General features: G+C 43.5%; 1 protein-coding gene across 2 annotated transcripts in view; it reads left to right on the forward strand.

The window, feature by feature from the left end:
* The window catches only part of LOC140486513 (SAM domain-containing protein SAMSN-1-like), a 167,231-nt gene that overhangs the window by 127,052 nt on the left and 20,750 nt on the right, over window positions 1–19,429 (forward strand). For both annotated transcript variants that reach the window (XM_072585766.1, XM_072585767.1), the window contains exons 8-10: window positions 6,077–6,157; window positions 8,009–8,167; window positions 17,776–17,902. In XM_072585766.1, the coding sequence (XP_072441867.1) occupies window positions 6,077–6,157; window positions 8,009–8,167; window positions 17,776–17,902 (367 nt within the window). The remainder of the gene's footprint in view (window positions 1–6,076; window positions 6,158–8,008; window positions 8,168–17,775; window positions 17,903–19,429) is intronic.

Genomic DNA, 19,429 nt, shown 5'->3' on the forward strand with positions numbered 1-19,429 from the left:
AACACCAAACCTCATCCTCTGGGGATTGAACCTACAGACAGATGACAGCGTTTCTGTGTTTTGTAGGTCACTGTGAAAGGATGTTATATCAGCCGCCTCTAACAGTTTTTAATCTTCTTAATTTAAATAGCATAAAGCTGTAATTGCAAGGGTTCGATGTGGACGGTGTAGAGAGAGCTTTACTCTGTATCTAACCTTATGCCGTCCCTGTCCTGGGAGTGTTTGATGCTGATATTGTTCATTAATACCTCAGGATTACCCTGGCATAGTGAGGAAGCAGATATGTTTGAGGATGGTGTTAGACAGAGCTTTACTCTGCATCTAACCCTGTGCTGTCCCTGTCCTGGGAGTGTTTGATGGGGGACAGTGTAGAGGGAGCTTTATTCTACATATAACCCTGTGCTGTCCCTCTCCTGGGAGTGTTTGATGGGGACAGTGCAGAGAGAGCTTTACTCTGTATCTAACCCCGTGCTGTCCCTGTCCCTGGGAGTGTTTGATGGGGACAGTGCAGAGAGAGCTTTACTCTGTATCTAACCCTGTGCTGTCCCTCTCCTGGGAGTGTTTGATGGGGGACAGTGCAGAGAGAGCTTTACTCTGTATCTAACCCCGTGCTGTCCCTGTCCCTGGGAGTGTTTGATGGGGGACAGTGCAGAGAGAGCTTTACTCTGTATCTAACCCTGTGCTGTCCCTGTCCTGGGAGTGTTTGATGGGGGACAGTGCAGAGAGAGCTTTACTCTGTATCTAACCCTGTGCTGTCCCTGTCCTGGGAGTGTTTGATGCTGATACTGTTCATTAATATCTCAGGATCAGCATGGCATTGATAGTGAGGAAGCAGATATTTTTTATTCCTTTCCAGGATGTGGGTGCTGCTGGTAGGCCAGTCCTATCTGCCCAGACAGCTCTTAGGGGTCAACCCCATCACCATGGTTCTGGAGTCACATGTAGTCCAGACGGGTAAGGATGGTACATTTGCTTCCTTAAGGGCCATCGGTGAACCAGATGGGTTCTTAGAACACCTATCATAGTTACATGGTTGCAAGCAACTAACTTTTTCGTTAAATGCTATAGTTATTTTAGTATTGAATTTAATATTCACCACCTACCCCAATGAGATTCAGGCATGTTTCCAGAATATTAACCTGGCACTCAGGATTACTAGTCCAGAGCCATTAACACTACTCCATTGCCTAGCTCAATGATTCCATCTGATTAATTGCTAACAGTGGTTGTGAAGTGGAATTAACTTAGCCAATGTTTAAGTTGTAACATGAATGAAATTGTTCTTAAACTTGGATGGATAAGGAGTGACTTAAACCTCGTTAGAAAGAAATTGATTCAATTCTTCATCTATTGCAATGTGGAAAACACACAGGCAATTACACACAGCAAGATCCCACCAACACCGTGCGGTGATGACTTGATTGTCTGTTTATTGGTGCTGTTACAATTCCAGCCGGTGTTGCTACTGGACAAGTCACGATATCAGAATGGAACCTAGTTTGATAGTTCAGTTCTTTCTGTTTTAGTTAATGTGAATGGTTTCTCCCTGTTACAGAGCCACACAAAGATGCAGAGCCTCTTTAACAGCAGAAAAGAAATTTACTCCATTAAAAAATAACAAACTGAGCTGTCTAAATATACAGCACAGTTTGAAAGACCTTGAAACTTACAGAAAAACAAACTCTCATCCCATTTCCTGACATTATCCAATACAGAGATTAAAATCCAGAGAAACTATCTCTCTGTATCAAATATTTAAGTTTGATTTAACCAACTTGTTCCAGAACTATGAAGTCTTCCGACATAAATGGTCACAAAATGGAGAGCTTATTAACTTTAATTTTCCTGTTTGGAAAATTTCTTTAAAGGACAACAGTTCTACTGAGGCTACTGCACTTTCCCTGAAATGTGCTCTCCTCTTTTGGATGAGTATTTGTTTCTGATCCCAGCAGACCAAATTGCCCCAAAAGGTTTTAATTTCTAGTTGTTTAGGCAAAAAAAATCAATCTTTGATTATCCTGAACTATAAACAAGTTTAAATGTTCACTCTATTTGCTATAGCCCACTCAGTAAGAGCAAATGTTTATTTACACTCACCATGTCTCCCTGCTCTTTAACACATCCTTGATTTTGTACTGTTCTGGGAAGATTGTCTGAACTTGGTTTTTTTTGAGAAGTATTCAAGCCCATATGCCACTATTTTAAAACCTAATCTCCAAAAATGCTATTAATATGCATGTATAAATCAAATAGCTTTTGTCACAATGCTGAGCGATGAGCATAGACCAGGACACTAAAGAGAACACGAATACTTATAGCACCCCAAACCATCTACCAATAGTACAATGGACTTACATCTGAGGGGTCAGACTGAGTCTCACATCTCGTGAAAACGTCTGGGTTATTAGTGAAGTCTACTTCGGTGGAATAGCCTTATGGTGCTCACTGACTGAGAAAGAAAGGGCAAACTCATTTATATAGCCCCCTTCAGGATATCTCATGTACAGCAAGTGGAATACTGAAAACCCATGTGGTTCCATTCCAGCGACACGATAATTTATAATGGGAAGTAAGGGAAACGGCAGATAAATGAAATTTTTTCTAGGCATGGTGAAAGATACAAGAAATTTGTGAGAAATATGAGAAACCCAACACACTCATAAGTATGGGAAACTGAAAGGAAAGGGCATTAGTGAAAAAATTGGTATGAGATAAAGTATTGGGATTGAAAGTTGACAAATCCCGGGCACCTATTGAGGAGAGTGAAACTGTGAATGAAACTCGACCCCAGTAAGAAGATTGCGTTGATTAGATGGTCCGATGAGTTGAGGAGTGACAAATGGAGTTTAATTTTGATAAATGTGAGGTGCTGCATTTTGGAAAGGCAAATCAGGGTAGGTGTTACACACTTAATGGTAAGGTCCTGGGGAGTGTTGTTGAACAAAGACACCTTGGAGTGCAGGTTCATAGTTCCTTAAAAGTGGAGTCCCAGATAGATGAGATACTGAAGAAGACATTTGCTATGCTTTCCTTTATTGGACAGAACATTGAATACAGGAGTTAGGAGGTCATGATGAGGCTGTCCAGAATGTTGGTGAAGCCACTTTTGTATTAGTGCCTGCAATTCTGGTCTCCCTGCTATAGGAAGGATGTTGTTAAACTTGAAAGGGTTCAGAAAAGATTGACAAGGATGTTGCCGAGGTTGGAGGGTTTGAGGTATTGGGAGAGGCTGAATAAGCTGGGGTTGTTTTCCCTGGCTGAGGGGTGACCTTACAGAGGTTTTTTAAATCATGAGGGACATGGATTGGGTAAATAGACAAGGTATTTTCCTTGGGGTGGGGGAATCCTAAGCTAGAGGGCATAGGTTTAGGGTGAGAGGGGAAAGATTTAAAAAGGATCTCAGGGCAGCTTTTTCACACAGATGGTGGTGCGTGTATTGAATGAGCTGCCAGAGGAAGTACAACACAATATTTAACAGGCATTTGGATGGGTATATAAATAGGAAATGCTGGCAAATGGGGACTAGATTAATTTAGGATATCTGGTCGGCATGGATGAGTTGGATCGAAGGGTTTGTTTCCATGTTGTAAACTCTATGACTCTAAGACTCTAGTCGGCATGGATTTGTGATTGGGAAATTGTGTTTGACAGTCTTGGATCTTTTTTGAGGATGTTGTTAGTGAAACCAATCGAGGGAAGTCGAAGAATAGTGCGCATTTAGATTTTCAGTCAGGTTTTGTTAAAGCTGCTTTGTCTTGGAATGTGTTGAGTTTTGAGTGTTGTTGGAGGTGCACCCACCAAGGCAAGAGATAAGTGTTCCATCACACTTCTGACTGAAATGTAGTGCACAGGCTTTAAGGAGTCAGGAGGTGAGTTACTCACTGCAGGATTCCTAGCCTCTGACCTGCTCTTATATGTATTTATATAGCGAGTCCAGTTCAGTTTCTGGTCAATTCTGATCAATCTTTTGAGATTTCTCGACACTTGTTGACAAATCTTACTGACCTGTGTTGACAGGACTCGATGACTTGGGCAAGCTCAAGGGGCTTATGATAGATTTTGTTCACAATCACCACCGCAGCCAACTGTGCAAAAACGGTACGTGAATCCACTGCCCCCCCAACCAAAGGACCTTTGATCCCAATCCTGGCACCACATTCACGGGGAGACCCCAGCTCTCTGGAGGGGTACCCTGGCTATTGGTAAAAAAAATCCATTGAGAACAGTCCTGCTCTTACCTGGTCGGATCTCCACAAATTGGCTTCCAAACACCACTAACTCCAACATCCCATTACAGTGTAGACATTGGATCATTTAAATGGCCACCTGCCTCCAAGAACCATGCCCCTCCCACCAGATTCAGAGACAGGATTTGTAATTTCGGACAAATTTTGGCATTTTTGCATCAGCGCAGAATCACGGAAGTCTGGGGTCAGATGACGAGAGGTCAGGAAGTGTTGATGTCCCAAAGAACCTGGGTGTGTTGTGTTCTCTAATCAATAAAAGGTAGAATGTTTGCGCACCATGAAAGCAAATGGTATGTTAGCCTTTACCGCAAGGGGTTCTGAGTACAGCAGTAGAGTGCAGCAGTGTAGACTCTTGGTGAGACCACACCTGGAGGTTTAGTTGCCTACTCTAAGGAAGTATATACTTGCCAGAGAAGAAATGCATGAGATAGTCACCAGACTGAATCCCTGGATGGCTCTATCACAGAACTATTACGATAAAGAGGGAGGCTATTCAGTCCCTTGTACCAGAACAGGTTCTAGTCCCCAGCACTAATCTCCTGCCTTTTCCCTGCTCACCATTTCTACCCAAATAACCATCCAATGCCCCTCTTCAATGCCTCAAGTGAACCTGCATTCACCACGTTTTTCAGGCAGTGCATTCCAGGCACTAACTACTTGCGGGGTGTAATTTTTTGACCACACCACCCTTACTTTGTGTCCACATTAATGTAAATCTATGCCCGCTCATTCTTTTTTATGAATGGGAACAGTTTCCCCCATTTACTCTGTGAAACCCTGCTTATGATTTTGAAAACCTCTCTCAAATCTCTTTTCAGCTTTTTTTTCCTCCAGGTAGAAGAGTCCCAGATTCTTCAATCTATCCTTATTCCTGGAGCCATTCTGGAAAGTCGCTTTGGCACTCTATCTAATGTATTCACATTGTTCATGTAATGTGGGGCTCCTAGCTGTACATGTTGCTGCAGATGAGATCTAACAAGTCTCCTGTACATGTACAGCCTTATCTCCTTGCTCTAGTACTCTAAATCCCCATCAATAAAGTCAAGAACACTGTCTGCTTTCCTTACTGCTCTCTCCACCCATCCTGCCACTTCCTATGATCTGTACACAACGAGACCCAGGATTGTCCTTTGAAGAACAATTGAGGAGATTGTGTCTGTCTTCTGTAGAGTTTTCAAGAGTGAGAGGTGATCTCATTGAAACATACAACATTTTTCCAGGGCTTAACATGGCAGAAGCAGAAAGGATGTTTCCTTTGGCTCAGGTACCTACAACCAGGAGAACACAGTCACAAAATAAAGGGCAAGCCATTTAAGACTGAGATGAGAAGGAGTTTCTTCATTGAGAGGGTCTGGGAATGCTCTATCTCTAAGAGCTACAGAACCTTAGTCGTTGAGGGCGTTCAATATGGAAATTGAAAAATTTCTTGATATATCAAGGGATACAAGGATAACAGGAAAATGGCGTTAAGGTAGATGGATCAGCCATGATGTAGAATGACAGGACAGGCTAATGGGACTGAATGGCCTTCTCTTGCTCCTATGTTCCTGTCCTCACCTTAACCAGTGTCTTACTCTAAACTGGAGATAAGTAAAGTGAGGTCAGGTGACCAGAGAGTGACCAGTGTTTGTGGAGCTGTTCCCTGGGCTGAGGTATCATCTACTGATCTGAAAGGGAAGCAGATTATTACAGAGAAATGTCAGAAAAGAATAAGGTTTGGGTATACGCTGATAACTATCCATTGCTTGGTCCACATACGTGCTGTATAACTCTATGACTCTGTGTGGATGGTTATGACTAATTTGTATTGTTTCTCTTGTCTATTACAGCGCACCAGCAGCTTTGGGAACTTTGACCGATTCAGACATCATCCACACACGTCCAAGCCAGAAGAGAAGCCTGACGACAGTGTACGTGTTCTTGTTGTTAGGTCAAGGACGAAGAGTGAATGGGTTCTGACCTCCGTTCTATCAGAATGACGTTCACCCACTGACCTATCCTTCTCACCTAAAGATGTTACCGGAAACATTCTGGGGGAAGGCACCGAGCATTAAGGCCAAATCAGGCCTTTTGATATCAGATTAATGGATAGCTTGGGCGTCCTCTCCTATCTCTGGTATTTTGCCAGCGGCGATGAATGGTTGGGAGTTTTGCTGTAGTGTTTTTGTGGGCAGGTGGTTTTCGAGATGTCATCTGTCTTGTTTAATCATTCAAGGTCGTCCTCATTTCTGCTTAACTAAATTATACATTTTTAAATGTTCCACTTTTACACCCTTTCAGTCCCTGCAACTCATTGAATACAGAAACCTCTCTACAGTCTCCACACACATATTACATCCTCTTCCACTTTTTTCTCACTTTCTCTATGGTGTGTACTCGTCTCTCCATGACTGTCTAGATTAGATTAGATTCCCTACAGTGTGGAAACAGGCCCTTCGGCCCAACAAGTCCACACCGACCCTCCGAAGAGCAACCCACCCAGACCCATTCCCCTACATTTACCCCTTCACCTAACACTACGGACAATTTAGCATGGCCAATTCACCTGACCTGCACATCTTTGGACTGTGGGAGGAAACCGGAGCACCAGGAGGAAACCCACGCAGACACGGGGAGAATGTGCAAACTCCACACAGACAGTTGCCCGAGGCAGGAATTGAACCCGGGTGCCTAGTGCTGTGAGGCAGCAGTGCTAACCACTGTGCCACCATGCCACCCATAGGTGTGTCTCTGTCTGTCTCTGTCTTTATATGTGTGTCTCTGTCTGTCGCTGTTTTTATGTATTTGTGTGTGTGTGTGTGTGTGTCAGAGAGACCACGTATATATCTGTGTCCATTATGTGTGTGTATTTGTTTGCTTGTGTAACCAGGTGTAAGTGTCCAATTATGTATTGTTTGCATGAGTGACTGTGCACAGTTTTGTGTGTGTGTGCGAGCGTGTGGCAGTGTATGTGTGTGTGTGCACGTGTGTGTGTATGCACGCGCGCATGTGTGCGTGTGTGTGAAAAGGTTCCTCCTCATGTCGCCATGCTTGTTTTGCCAGTCACCTTAAAGCTGTGTCCTCACTTTTTTGATCCTTCCACCAATTAAACCAATTTCTTTCTACCTACTCTGTTCAGATTGCTCATGACTTTGACCATCACTTTCAAACCATCACTAAACCTTGTTTTCTCCACAGAGCATGAGCCAATTTCTCCCATTGTTCTACATGACTGAAGTAGGCAGATGAAGTAGGACTGAGAAACTCATCAAGATTAATAGTGATGTCTTCTGTATTTGAACAATCTAATGACATTTGTCCAGTGTGTGCAAAATAGTAATTGGGTGACTTGATACTAAGTGGCCTATAACTCGAGACAACACCTCATTGAGGGGGCAAAAGCCATCAGGACAAAGAAGGAAAGCAAAAGTAGAGTTGTCAACCCCCCAGCATTGTAATGGAGTTTCCAGGAATTAAAATTATTGGGAAAAAACACTCTCCTTAAAAGATCCTTAAAACTCACAGTGTGCAAACTGGCTTTCTGTTTCCCACATGACAACTGAAACTGTATCTCATTTGCACTTCATTGACTGTGATTGGCTTTCTCAAGGTGCTATCTAAATGAAAGTTCCTATGAAAGTTCTTATGATAAAACTCCTTTCTGGGAGAGAGCAGCAGTCCAAGTGGTGAATACATTTATTGTTTTAAGCCTGCTACTTGTGAAGATGGAACACAGAGGGGTTTGCAAGTTGACTAACAAAGGATTTCTTCTGGTCTCCTAGGCTGGTGAAACCGAACAGGGAGCAGAAGCTGCTGGGGACCAGAATCTGCCAAAGTCTGGGCAGAATGGGAGTGGGCTGGGGAAAACCATGCGTGCTATTTCCAAAACCATGAAGAAAAAGATGGCACGCAGATATGCCAGTGCTCTGTCAGAGGGGATGGTGAGTTTTACCATTGTATCCATTGCCAGTTCCGACCTCTTTACACCAGAACTATTTTCTAACATAAGTGATTGTATCACAAATACAGCCGTTTAGTTCCCGCCATGCTTATACAAAGAACAAAGAACAAAGAAAATTTACAGCCCAGGAACAAGCCCTTCGGCCCTTCAAGCCTGAGCTGATCCAAATCTACTGTCTAAACCTGTTGGTCAATTCCTAAACATCTGTATCCCTCTGCTCCCCACCTACTCATGCATTTATCCAGGCGCATCTTAAATGAATCTCCCGTGCCTGCCTCTACCACCTCTGCTGGCAACACATTCCAAACGCCCACCACCCTCTGTGTGAAGTACTTGCTGCATGTATCCCCCTTAAACTTTCCACCTCTCACCTTGAAAGCATGACCTCTCGTTATTGAATCCTTCACCCTGGGAAAATGCTCGTCCATCCACCCTCTCTATACCCTTCATGATTTTGTAAACCTCAATCAGGTTCCCCCTCAATCTCCTTTTTCTAATGAAAATAAACCTAACCTACTCAACTTTTCATCATAGCTAGCACCTTCCATACCAGGCAACATCCTCGTAAACCTTCTTTGCACCCTCTCCAATGCGTCCACATCCTTTTGTAATGTGACGACCAGAACTGTACACAGTATTCTAAATGCAGCCGAACCAATGTCGTGTACAATTTTAACATGACTTGCCAGCTCTTATACTCAATACCCCGTCCAATGAAGGCAAGCATACCATATGCCTTCTTGACCACTCTATCCACCTGTGCAGCAACTTTCAGGGTACAATGGACCTGCACTCCCAGATCTCTCTGCCCATCAACTTTTCCCAAGGCTCTTCCATTCATTGTATAATTCGCTCTAGAATTAGACTTGCCTAAATGCATCACCTCACATTTGTCTGGATTGAAAGCCATCTGCCACTTTTCTGCCCAACTCTCCAGTCTATCTATATCCTCCTGTATTCTCTGACAGTCCCTTACGCTTTCTGCTACTCCACCAATCTTTGTGTCATCTCCAAACTTGCTGATCATACCAACAGTGCCCCTCTTCCAGATCATTTATGTAATCACAAACACCAGTGGCCCCAATACTGACCCCTGAGGAACACCACTGGTCACCTTTCTCCATTTCGAGAAACTCTCTTCAACTACTACTCTCTGTCTCCTGTTACTCAACCAGTTCCTTATACACCTAGCTAGAACACCCTGCACACCATGTGACTTCACTTTCTCCATTAGTCTACCATGGGGAACCTTATCAAACACCTTACTAAAGTCCATGTATATGACATCAACAGCCCTTCCTTCATCTAACAAATTGGTCACTTCCTCAAAGAACTCTATTAAGTTGGTAAGGCACGATCTGCCCCACACAAAACCATGTTGCCTATCACTGATAAGCCCATTCTTTTCGAAATATAAATATATCCTATCTCTCAGTACTCTCTCCAGCAACTTCCCTACCACCGACGTCAGGCTCACTGGTCTGTAGTTACCAGGAATATCCCTACTACCCTCCTTGTACAGGGAGACAACATGAACAACCCTCCAGTCCTCCAGAACCTCACCTGTATTTAAGGATGCCACAAAGATATCTGTCAGGGCCCCAGCTATTTCCTCTCTTGTCTCCCTCAGCAACATGGGATAGATCCCATCCGGTCCTGGGGATTTCTCCACCTTAATAACCTCTAGCATACGCAACACATCTTCCCTATTTATGCCAACGTGATCCAGACTAATTAAACTTCTATCTCTAATCTCAAGATTCATCATGTTCCTCTCCTCAGTAAACACTGATGCAAAGTAATTTTTCAGAATCTCACCTATTCTCTCAGTTTCGACACACAATCTTCCTTCATTATCCTTTAGTGGACCAATCCTTTCTCTAGTTACCCACTTGCTTCTTATATGAGAATAAAATGCTTTAGGATTTTTCTTAACTCTGCTCGCTAAAGCTATTTCATGACCCCTTTTCACCCACTTGATTTCTTGTTTAAGACTTGTCCTACTCTTCCGATATTCCTCCAGGGCCCGTTCTGTTCTTGGCTGCCAAGACCTTATGTACACTTCTCTTTTCCTCTTGGCTAGTCATACAATTTCTTCTGTCATCCACGGTTCACGAGTCTTGCCCTTCCTATCCTTTGCCTTCAATGGGACATGCCTATCCTGCACTACCATTAATCTATCTTTGAAAGCCTCCCACATCTCAAATGTGGACTTCCCTTCAAATAGCTGTGTCCAATACACATTTCCCAGCTCCTGCCTAATTTTGATATAATTGGCTTTGGCCCAGTTTAGTACTCTTCCCTGAGGAACACTCTCTTCTTTGTCTACGAGTATTCTAAAACTTACAGAATTGTGGTCACTGTTCCCAAAGAAATCCCCCACCTCAACTTCTATCACTTGTCCTGGCTCATTTCCCAATACCAGGTCCAATATGGCCCCTTCTCTCATTGGAATATTGGCATACTGTGCTAGAAAACTCTCCTGGAAGCTTTGTACAAATTCTACTCCATCCAGACCTCTAACGCTAAGTGTATCCCAGTCAATGTTGGGAATATTAAAATTTCCCATCACCAATACCCTATCGCCTCTACATCTATTCATAATCTGTTTACCTATTATTTCTTCTACCTCATGCTCACTGTCGGGAGGCCTGTAATACAGCCCCAACACTGTAACTGCACCCTTCTTATTTCTCAGCTCCACCCATAATGCCTCACTACCCAAGACCGTCATAGTGTCCTCCTTCAGCACAGCTGTGATATCATCCCTGACCAGCAATACAACTCCACCCCCTCTTTTACTTCCCTCCCTGTCCTGTCTGAAGCATCTATATCCTGGAATATGTAGTTGCTAATCATCACGCCCTTCCTTCAACCAAGTCTCTGTGATGGCAATAATGTCATACTCCCAGGCACCAATCCAAGCCCTAAGTTCATCTGCCTTACACACTGTACTCCTTGCATTAAAATGAATGCACTTCAGACCACCAGTTCTTTTGTGCTCACCTGCTCTCTGCCTACTCTTCCCTTTATTAATGTTATCTTCATAATTCTTACAGTCTCCAGTCTCCACCTCGCTGCCGACTTGTCTTCTCTTCTGGTTCCCAGTCGCCTGCCACATTAGTTTAAAACCTCCCCAACAGCAGTAGCAAAAACTCCCCCAAGGACATTAATTCCAGTCTGGTTCAGATGTAGACCGTCCCTTTTGTAATAGTCCCACCTTCCCCAGAACCGGTCCCAATGTCCAACAAATCTGAACCCCTGAAGAAGGGCTGATGCCCAAAACATTGATTCTCCTGCTCCTTGGATGCTGCCTGACCTGCTGCGCTTTTCCAGCAACGCATTTTCAGCTCTGATCTCCAGCATCTGCAGTCCTCACTTTCTCCTCGAAAATCTGAACCCCTCCCTCCTACACCATCCCTCAAGTAACATGGTCATCCTGCCTATTTTTTCAGTTCTACACTGGCTAGCACGTGGCACTGGTACTAATCCCAAGATCACTACCTTTGAGGTCCTCCCCTTTAACTTCTCTCCTAGCTCCCTGAATTCTTCTTTCAGGACCTCATCTCGCTTTCTCCTTATATCGTTGGTGCCTATATGCACCAAGACAACTGGCTGTTCACCCTCCCCTTTTAGAATGCTCTGCAGCCGATTGGTGACATCCCTGACCTGAGCACCTGGGAGGCAACATACCATCCAGGAGTCCTGTTTTTGGCCACAGAACTGCCTATCTACTCCCCTCACAATAGAATCCCCTATGACTAGGGCCCTACGAGACTTTTTCCCACCCTTCTGAACAGCAGTGCCCACCACGGTGCCATGATCTTGACAACTGCTGCACTCCCCTGGTGAGCCATCTCCCCCATCTCCCCCAACAGTATCCTAAACGGTATACCTATTTTGGAGGGAGATGACCGCAGGGGACACCTGCACTGCCTTCCTATTCTTTCTCTGCCTTTTGGTCACCCATTCACTGTCTCCCTCAGCAATCCTAACCTGCGGTGTGACCAGTTCACTCAATGTGCTATCCCCGACCTCCTCAGCATTGCGGATGCTCCACAGTGAGTCCATCCGCAGCCCCAGAACCATCATATGGTCAAACAAGAGCTGCAGTTGGACACACTTCTTGCAAGTGTAAGAGTCAGGAACATCAGACACATTCCTAAGCTCCCACATCAAGCAAGAGGCACCTTCTCTCCTCGCCGCTCCTGCTTGTATCAGGAAAAATATGTGCATTGAAAATTAACGGTAAGCCAGAGGGCTGAGAAAGTTCTAAAATTCAACAAAGGACTACCAAAAAAGTAATTATGAGGGAGAAAATAAACGTTGAAGTTTCAAGTAATAGCAAGACAGACAGCAAGAGCTTCTATAGATGTATAAAAGGAAGAGAATGTCCAACGTTAACACAGGGCTCTTAGACAATAAGGCTAAGGACAAAATAATAATGGGGACCAGGAAATGGTAAAGGAGTTAAATCAATATTTTGTATCAGTCTTCACAGTGGAAGACATGAATAACATTCCAAAATTATGAAATAATTGAAGGGCAAAGGGAGGATAGGTAATAAATGCAATAACTATGACTGGAGAAAATGTTTTAGGGAAACAAATGGGTTAAAAGCTGATATGTCTCCTGAACCCCATGGGATTCATCTGAGGATATTAAAGAAAAGTAACTACAGAGATAGTGGATGCACTGGTAGTAATCTTCCAATAATCTTTAAATTCTGGAAACATCCCAGCATATTGTAAAATTGCTAATGTAACAACTTTTCTAAAAAGGAAAGGAGGCAAAAACACCAGATAGCTCTAGGCCAGTTAGCTTAATGTCGGCTTTTAGGAAATGTGGCAGCAACTGTTATAAATAATGCAATCACAGAGCATTTATAGATGGATAAGATGATCAAGCAGAGTCAGCATGGCTTTGTGAAGGGGAAATAATGGCTGATAAATTTCTTAGAGCTCTCTAAACAGGTAACGAGCGGGACAGGTAATGGGAATGTAGAGAATGTAATACATTTGGATTTTCTCAAGGCATTCGATAAGGTACCAAACATGAGGCTACTTAATAATGTAAGAGCCCATAGTGTTGGATAGAGTCTACTAATACAGATAGAGGATTGGCTAACTAATAGAAGGTAGAGATTTGGGAGGGGGGGATGAATTTTTAGGATGGCAATCTGTAACAGAGTGCCACAGTGATGAATGCTGGGCTGTAGTTATTTACAATGCACATTAATCACACAGATGAGGAAAGTGAATGGACTGTAGCCAACTATGCAGAAAAGACAAATGATAGATGGGCAGGCAAGTGATGAGGATGAAACAAAAGGTCTACAGAGGGATAAGGACAGGTTAAGAGAATGGGCAAAGGCTTGGCAGATGAAATGTAATGTGGGAAAAAGTGAGGTTATGCACTTTGGCAGGAAGAATAGAAGAGCTGACTATTATTTAAATGGAGAAACACCGCAGAAGGGCCCAGAAAAGAGGGTGTTGAGAATAATGCACAAAAGATTAGCAGCCAAAGTCAAGAAATAATAAGGAAGGCAAATAGAATATTCACTGTTATTTCAATAAATAAAGAGACATTATTTAAATTATACAAGATCTCAGCTGAATCAGTTGTAAGCCCTTTATCAAAGGAAAGAGCATTGGAGGCAGTCCAGAGAAGGTTCATAAGATTGATTCCAGGTATGTAGGGACTGTCTTATGAGGAGGGGCTGAGTTGGTGGATCTTATTGAGTTACAGAAGAATGAGAGGCAACCTTTCGTGAAACATGTAAGATTCTTTGAAGACTTCACCAGGTAGATGGGGAAAGGTTATTTCCTCTTTGTGAAAGAGTCTAGGGCCAGAGGGTATCATCTCAGAATAAGGGGCTGCCCATTTAAGACAGGGATGAGGGGGAATTTCTTCTCTCAGAGGGGAGTGAATCTGTGTAATTTTTTTGCCACAGAGGGCTTTCGAAGCCAGTTGTAAAACTAAGAGATTAATAAGAAATCAAGGTTATGGGGAAAGGGCAGGAAGGTGGAGTTGAGGATCATTAGTTCAGCCATGATTTCATTGAATGGTGGAGTAGACACGATGGACTGAATCGTCTACTTCTGCTCTTAAGCGTTAGGGTGTCTAATACAACAAGTGTTCATTACTCACATTAATTCATCAATCTGGAAATTGCTGGTTGCAACATTTTCAGCACTCTGTTTTTTTTTGTTATTTTTTTTATTAGTTTTTTTTTCATTTTCCCCCACACTATGGGGCGGCACGGTGGCTCAGTGGTTAGCACTGCTGCCTCACAGCACCAGGGTTCCAGGTTTGATTCCAGCACATTGTCTGCGTGGGTTTCCTCCGGGTGCTCCGGTTTCTTCCCACAGTCCAAAGATGTGCAGGTCAGGTGAATTGGCCATGCTAAATTGCCTGTAGTGATGGGTGCGTAAGTCAGAGGGAATTGGGTCTGGGTGGGTTACCCTTCGGAGGGTCGGTCTGGACTGGTTGGGCCGAAGGGCCTGTTTCCACACAGTAGGGAATCTAATCTATAAGCGGTAGTGCTTATATTTCCCCCAGCACCCATGTTGTGCGTGCGCAGGTGTGAGACACAGTGAGAGACAATAGGTGTACAAATCTTTATTCAATTTCCACCACCAGGAAGATAGGAAAACACCAGAGTGGCCAGTGACAAGTCAGCATTCTGTTTATTAGAAAGAAATAATCAAAGCATATTCACTCAATTATTTTTAAAGTTTAGGTGCTCTGGATGCAAGAATAGATGTAGCTAACACCACAGTGTTAATGTTCAGTTACATTTTAAATACTGAACCCCTCTAGCTCTATTTCTATGTTAAAATTAACTTGTATCAAATGTTGGTTAGACCAGATTGGAGTGCTATACACAGTGCTTGTCTCCATATTACTAAAATGATGATAAAAAGTAGATTTACAGGAATGATACAGCATCATGATCCTTATCATGAGAAACTGACGAGAGAAGAGATGTCAGATTTTAAGCTGTTGACTTGGTCGAGGTGTTTAAAATGATTGAGGGGTTTGATAGGATCAGTGTGGAGGAGAGGCTTCTACTTCTGAGCAAGGTTTTAAAAAAAATGGCAGTCACCGTTGTATCGAAATCAGAACAGGCATCTTTACCCAGAGAGGGTGAGAATATGAAACTCACTCCCCTGGAGAGTGTTTGAGATGAATAATAAAGATACATTTGAGTGAAAGCTTGATAAAGCATGAGGGAAAAGGACATGTTGCGGCTGTACAGGACATTGGTTAGACCACTTTTGGAATATTGTGTGCAATTCTGGTCTCCCTGCTGTAGGAAAGATGTTGTAAAACTTGAAAGGGTTCAGAAAAGATTTACAAGGATGTTGCCAGGGTCGGATGTTGGAAGGTTTCAGCTATAGGGAAAGGATGAATAGGCTGGGGCCATTTTCCCTGGAGCGTTGGGGCTTAAGGGTGATCTTATAGAGGTTTATAAAATCATGAGGGGCATGGATACGATAAATAGACAAGGTCTTTTCCCTGGGGAGGGGAGACCAGAACTAGAGGGAATAGATTTAGGGTGAGAGGGGAAAAATTTAAAAGGGACCTTAGGGGCAACTTTTTCATGCAGAGGGTGGTGTGTGCATGGAATGAGCTGTCAGAGGAAGTGGTTGAGTGGTGGTACAGTTAAAAGGCATCTGGATGGGTATATGAATAGGAAGGGTTTAGAGGAATGTGGGCCAAGTGGTGGCAAATGGGACTAGATTAGGTTAGGATATCTGATCAGCATGGACGAGTTGGAACAAAGGGTCTGTTTTTGTGCTGTACATCTCTATGACTCTATGACCATGTTGGGTAAAGTAATGTGAGAGAGGCTGGTGTATTGGGGAAGTACCAGATTGGATTGTCTGAGTCCAATAGCTTGTGGCTGTGTTACAAACACCTTGCAAGCTTCCACTTACCCCCTCCAAATGCAGGGTACAGTTTGTTCTGAGCACAGGCTGTAGCTAATATTTAGCAGAAGACAACTTTGTTGAAGGTCACAACACTGCAGAAGCATTCTTGTTGGATGGAAGTCACACTGCCAAGTTAATATTGCAGGCACCATTCAACTGCAGGCCAAATCCCAAAAGGACTGAATTTAAACTAGCAGAGCCCACTTAAGAATCTCACCTAAGGAGGTGTGGCACCACCTCAGCTTCTCAATGGGTGTCACACTCAGTGCTGATGTGTCCAAACCAGATAAGGAGCATCCCATATTGGCCAGTATCAAGTGAGCCTCCAATTCTTGATGTAATGTTTCAGTTTTGTCCCTCAGAGTTACTGCTTTGGCATCCCAGCGCCAACGCAGGCACCATTTTACTCAGTCTGAAGTGCTACAACAAGCTGAGGAGCACTTACGAAGCTAAGGTTCAATGAATTATTAGGTCAAAGCTTTCACAATGCTAAGGGACATAGATAGGGTGGATAGAGAGGAACGAGTTGGCAAGTCTAGAACAAGGGAACTGTAGAGGTCTTGCAGTGCCATGGTACTGCTCCTACCTTTGAGCCAAGAGGCCCAGGTTCAAGCCTCACCTGCCCCAGAGTTTTGTAATAGGTGAGAGGGGAGAGATTTAAAAAGGGTCTGAGGGGTGATATTTCACACCGAGGCTGGTGCGTGTTTGGAATGAGCTGCCAGAGGAGATGGAAGGAGTAGTTACAGCATTTAAAAGACATTTAGACAGTTGCATGGGTTGGAAGGGTTAGAGGAATATGTGCCAAATGAGACTAGGGCAGTTTGGGATACCTGGATGAGTTGGACCAAAGGGTCTGTTTCTGTACAGTATGACTCTATCTATAATTAGGAAAGTTAACCTAAAAGCACGAGATTCACACCTTTCAAGAGTATAATTAGGAAACGCTTACAGTCATAGAGGTCAACAACATGGAAACAGGCCCATCAGCCCACCTGCCAATACAGCCCAGGTTTCACAATTAAACCAGCCCCATTTACCTCCATTTGGTCCATATCCCTCCAAATCTCTCCCATCCATTTACCTGTCCAAATGTTTCTTAAATGACAAAATTGTACTCTCCTCCACCACTACCTCTGACAACCTGTTCCAGACACTCACCACCCTCTGTGTGAAACAAATTGCCCCTGTGGACCCTTTTGCATCTCTCCCCTCTCACCTTAAACCTATGCCCTTTAGTTTCAGGCTCCCCTACCTGGGGGAAAGGCTGTCAGCTATCTACCTTAGCTGTGCCTCTCATGATTGTGTCGAACTCTGTAAGGTCACGCCTCAGTTTCCTATGCTTCAGCAGAAGTCCCAGCCTATCCAGCCTCTGCTTACAACTCAAGCTTCCAGATGCAAAGGGTGATAAAAGTTTGATAATCTCTTCCACCAATAATAATTGTTGTTGGATCATTTCAAAGCTGCAATTGATACATTTTTCCTAAATGTGAGGATGGGAAGTGGTAAAGGTTGAGTTAGATTACAGAACAGGCCTCAGTTACCGCACAACCAATTCCTGTTTCAATGTATCTACATGATCTAAGTGTCCAAGAGAGATTCAGTAGCAGTCGCAATTGTTCAAGGTTTTTAAGAGAAAACTTGTGTCTTCCAGCCTGAGGCCAATGCAGAAGAAGTGACAAGCCAAGCCATTGGAGAGCAGGACACAGAAGATGGTACCCTGAGAGCTTGCGAGTCCATGGAGAGTCTCTACAGCTTGAACAGTGGGCAGAGCTCGTCCAGTAAGTCAACTGATTAGGCTGACCAAAGGAAAGCTCAGAAACTGCACGACCACAGCAGTAGAGGACAAACCTGACAATACTGACTGGGGCTAGTCGTGTCTATGGAAAGAGATTCAGCATTAAAGTTCAAAGTTTGGGAGAAGATTTGTAGCTCGGGTGCTCGTTGTTGTGGTTCTGTTCGCCGAGCTGGGAATTTGTGTTGCAGACGTTTCGTCCCCTGTCTCGGTGACATCCTCAGTGCTTGGGAGCCTCCTGTGAAGCGCTTCTGTGATCTTTCCTCCAGCATTTATAGTGGTTTGTATCTGCCGCTTCCGGTTGTCAATTCCAGCTGTCCGCTGCAATGGCCGGTATATTGGATCCAGGTCGATGTGTTTGTTGATAGAATCTGTGGATGAGTGCCATGCCTCTAGGAATTCCCCGGCTGTTCTCTGTTTGACTTGTCCTATAATAGTCGTGTTGTCCCAGTCAAACTCATGTTGCCTGTCATCTGCGTGTGTAGCTACTAAGGATAGATCTAAAAAAAAGATCTTAAAGTAAGGGAACCCTTAGGAAGCAGCAATCATAATATGGTAGAGTTCAGTCTGGAGTTTGAAAGAGAGAAGGCAAAATCGGATGTAATGGTGTTACAGTTAAATAAAGGTAATTATGAGGGCATGAGAGAGGAACTGACAAAAATAGACTGGAAGAAGAGGCTAGCGGGGAAGACAGTAGAGCAAAAATGGCAGGAGTTTGTTGGTATAATTAAGGACACTGTACAGAGGTTCATCCCCAAGAAAAGAAAGATTATCCGGGGAGGGATTAGACAGCCATGGCTGACAAAGGAAGTTAGGAAATGTATTAAAGAAAAAGAGAGATCCTATAAAGTGGCCAAGAGCAGTGGGAAATCAGAAGATTGGGAAGGCTACAAAAACAAAGGATAAGAAAGAGAGTAATAAGAAAGGAGAGGATCAAATATGAAGGTAGGCTAGCCAGTAATATTAGAAATGATAGTAAAAGTTTCTTTCAATACATAAGAAACAAACGACAGACAAAAGTAGACATTGGGCCACTTCAAACTGATGCTGGAAGCCTAGTGATGGGAGATAAGGAAATAGCTGGAGAACTTAACAAGTACTTTGCGTCAGTTTTCACAGTGGAAGACAGGAGTAATATCCCAACAATTAAAGGGAGTCAGGAGGCTGAGTTGAGTATGGTTGTCATTACAAAAGAGATAGTGCTAGAAAAGCTAAAAAGTCTTAAAATTGATAAATCTCCTGGCCCCGATGGGATACATCCTAGAGTTCTGAGAGAGGTGGCTGAGGAAATAGCGGAGGCATTGGTTGAGATCTTTCAAGAGTCACTGGAGTCACGGAAAGTCCCAGATGATTGGAAGATCGTGGTTGTAACCCCATTGGTCAAGAAAGGATCAAGAAAAAAGATGGAAAATTATAGGCCAATTAGCCTAACCTTGGTTGTTGGTAAAATTCTAGAATCCATCATTAAGGATGAGGTTTCTAAATTCTTAGAAGAGCAGAGTCTGATTAGAAC

Source organism: Chiloscyllium punctatum, chromosome 15 (genome assembly GCF_047496795.1).
Source record: "Chiloscyllium punctatum isolate Juve2018m chromosome 15, sChiPun1.3, whole genome shotgun sequence".
In the NCBI taxonomy this organism is placed as follows: domain Eukaryota; kingdom Metazoa; phylum Chordata; class Chondrichthyes; order Orectolobiformes; family Hemiscylliidae; genus Chiloscyllium; species Chiloscyllium punctatum.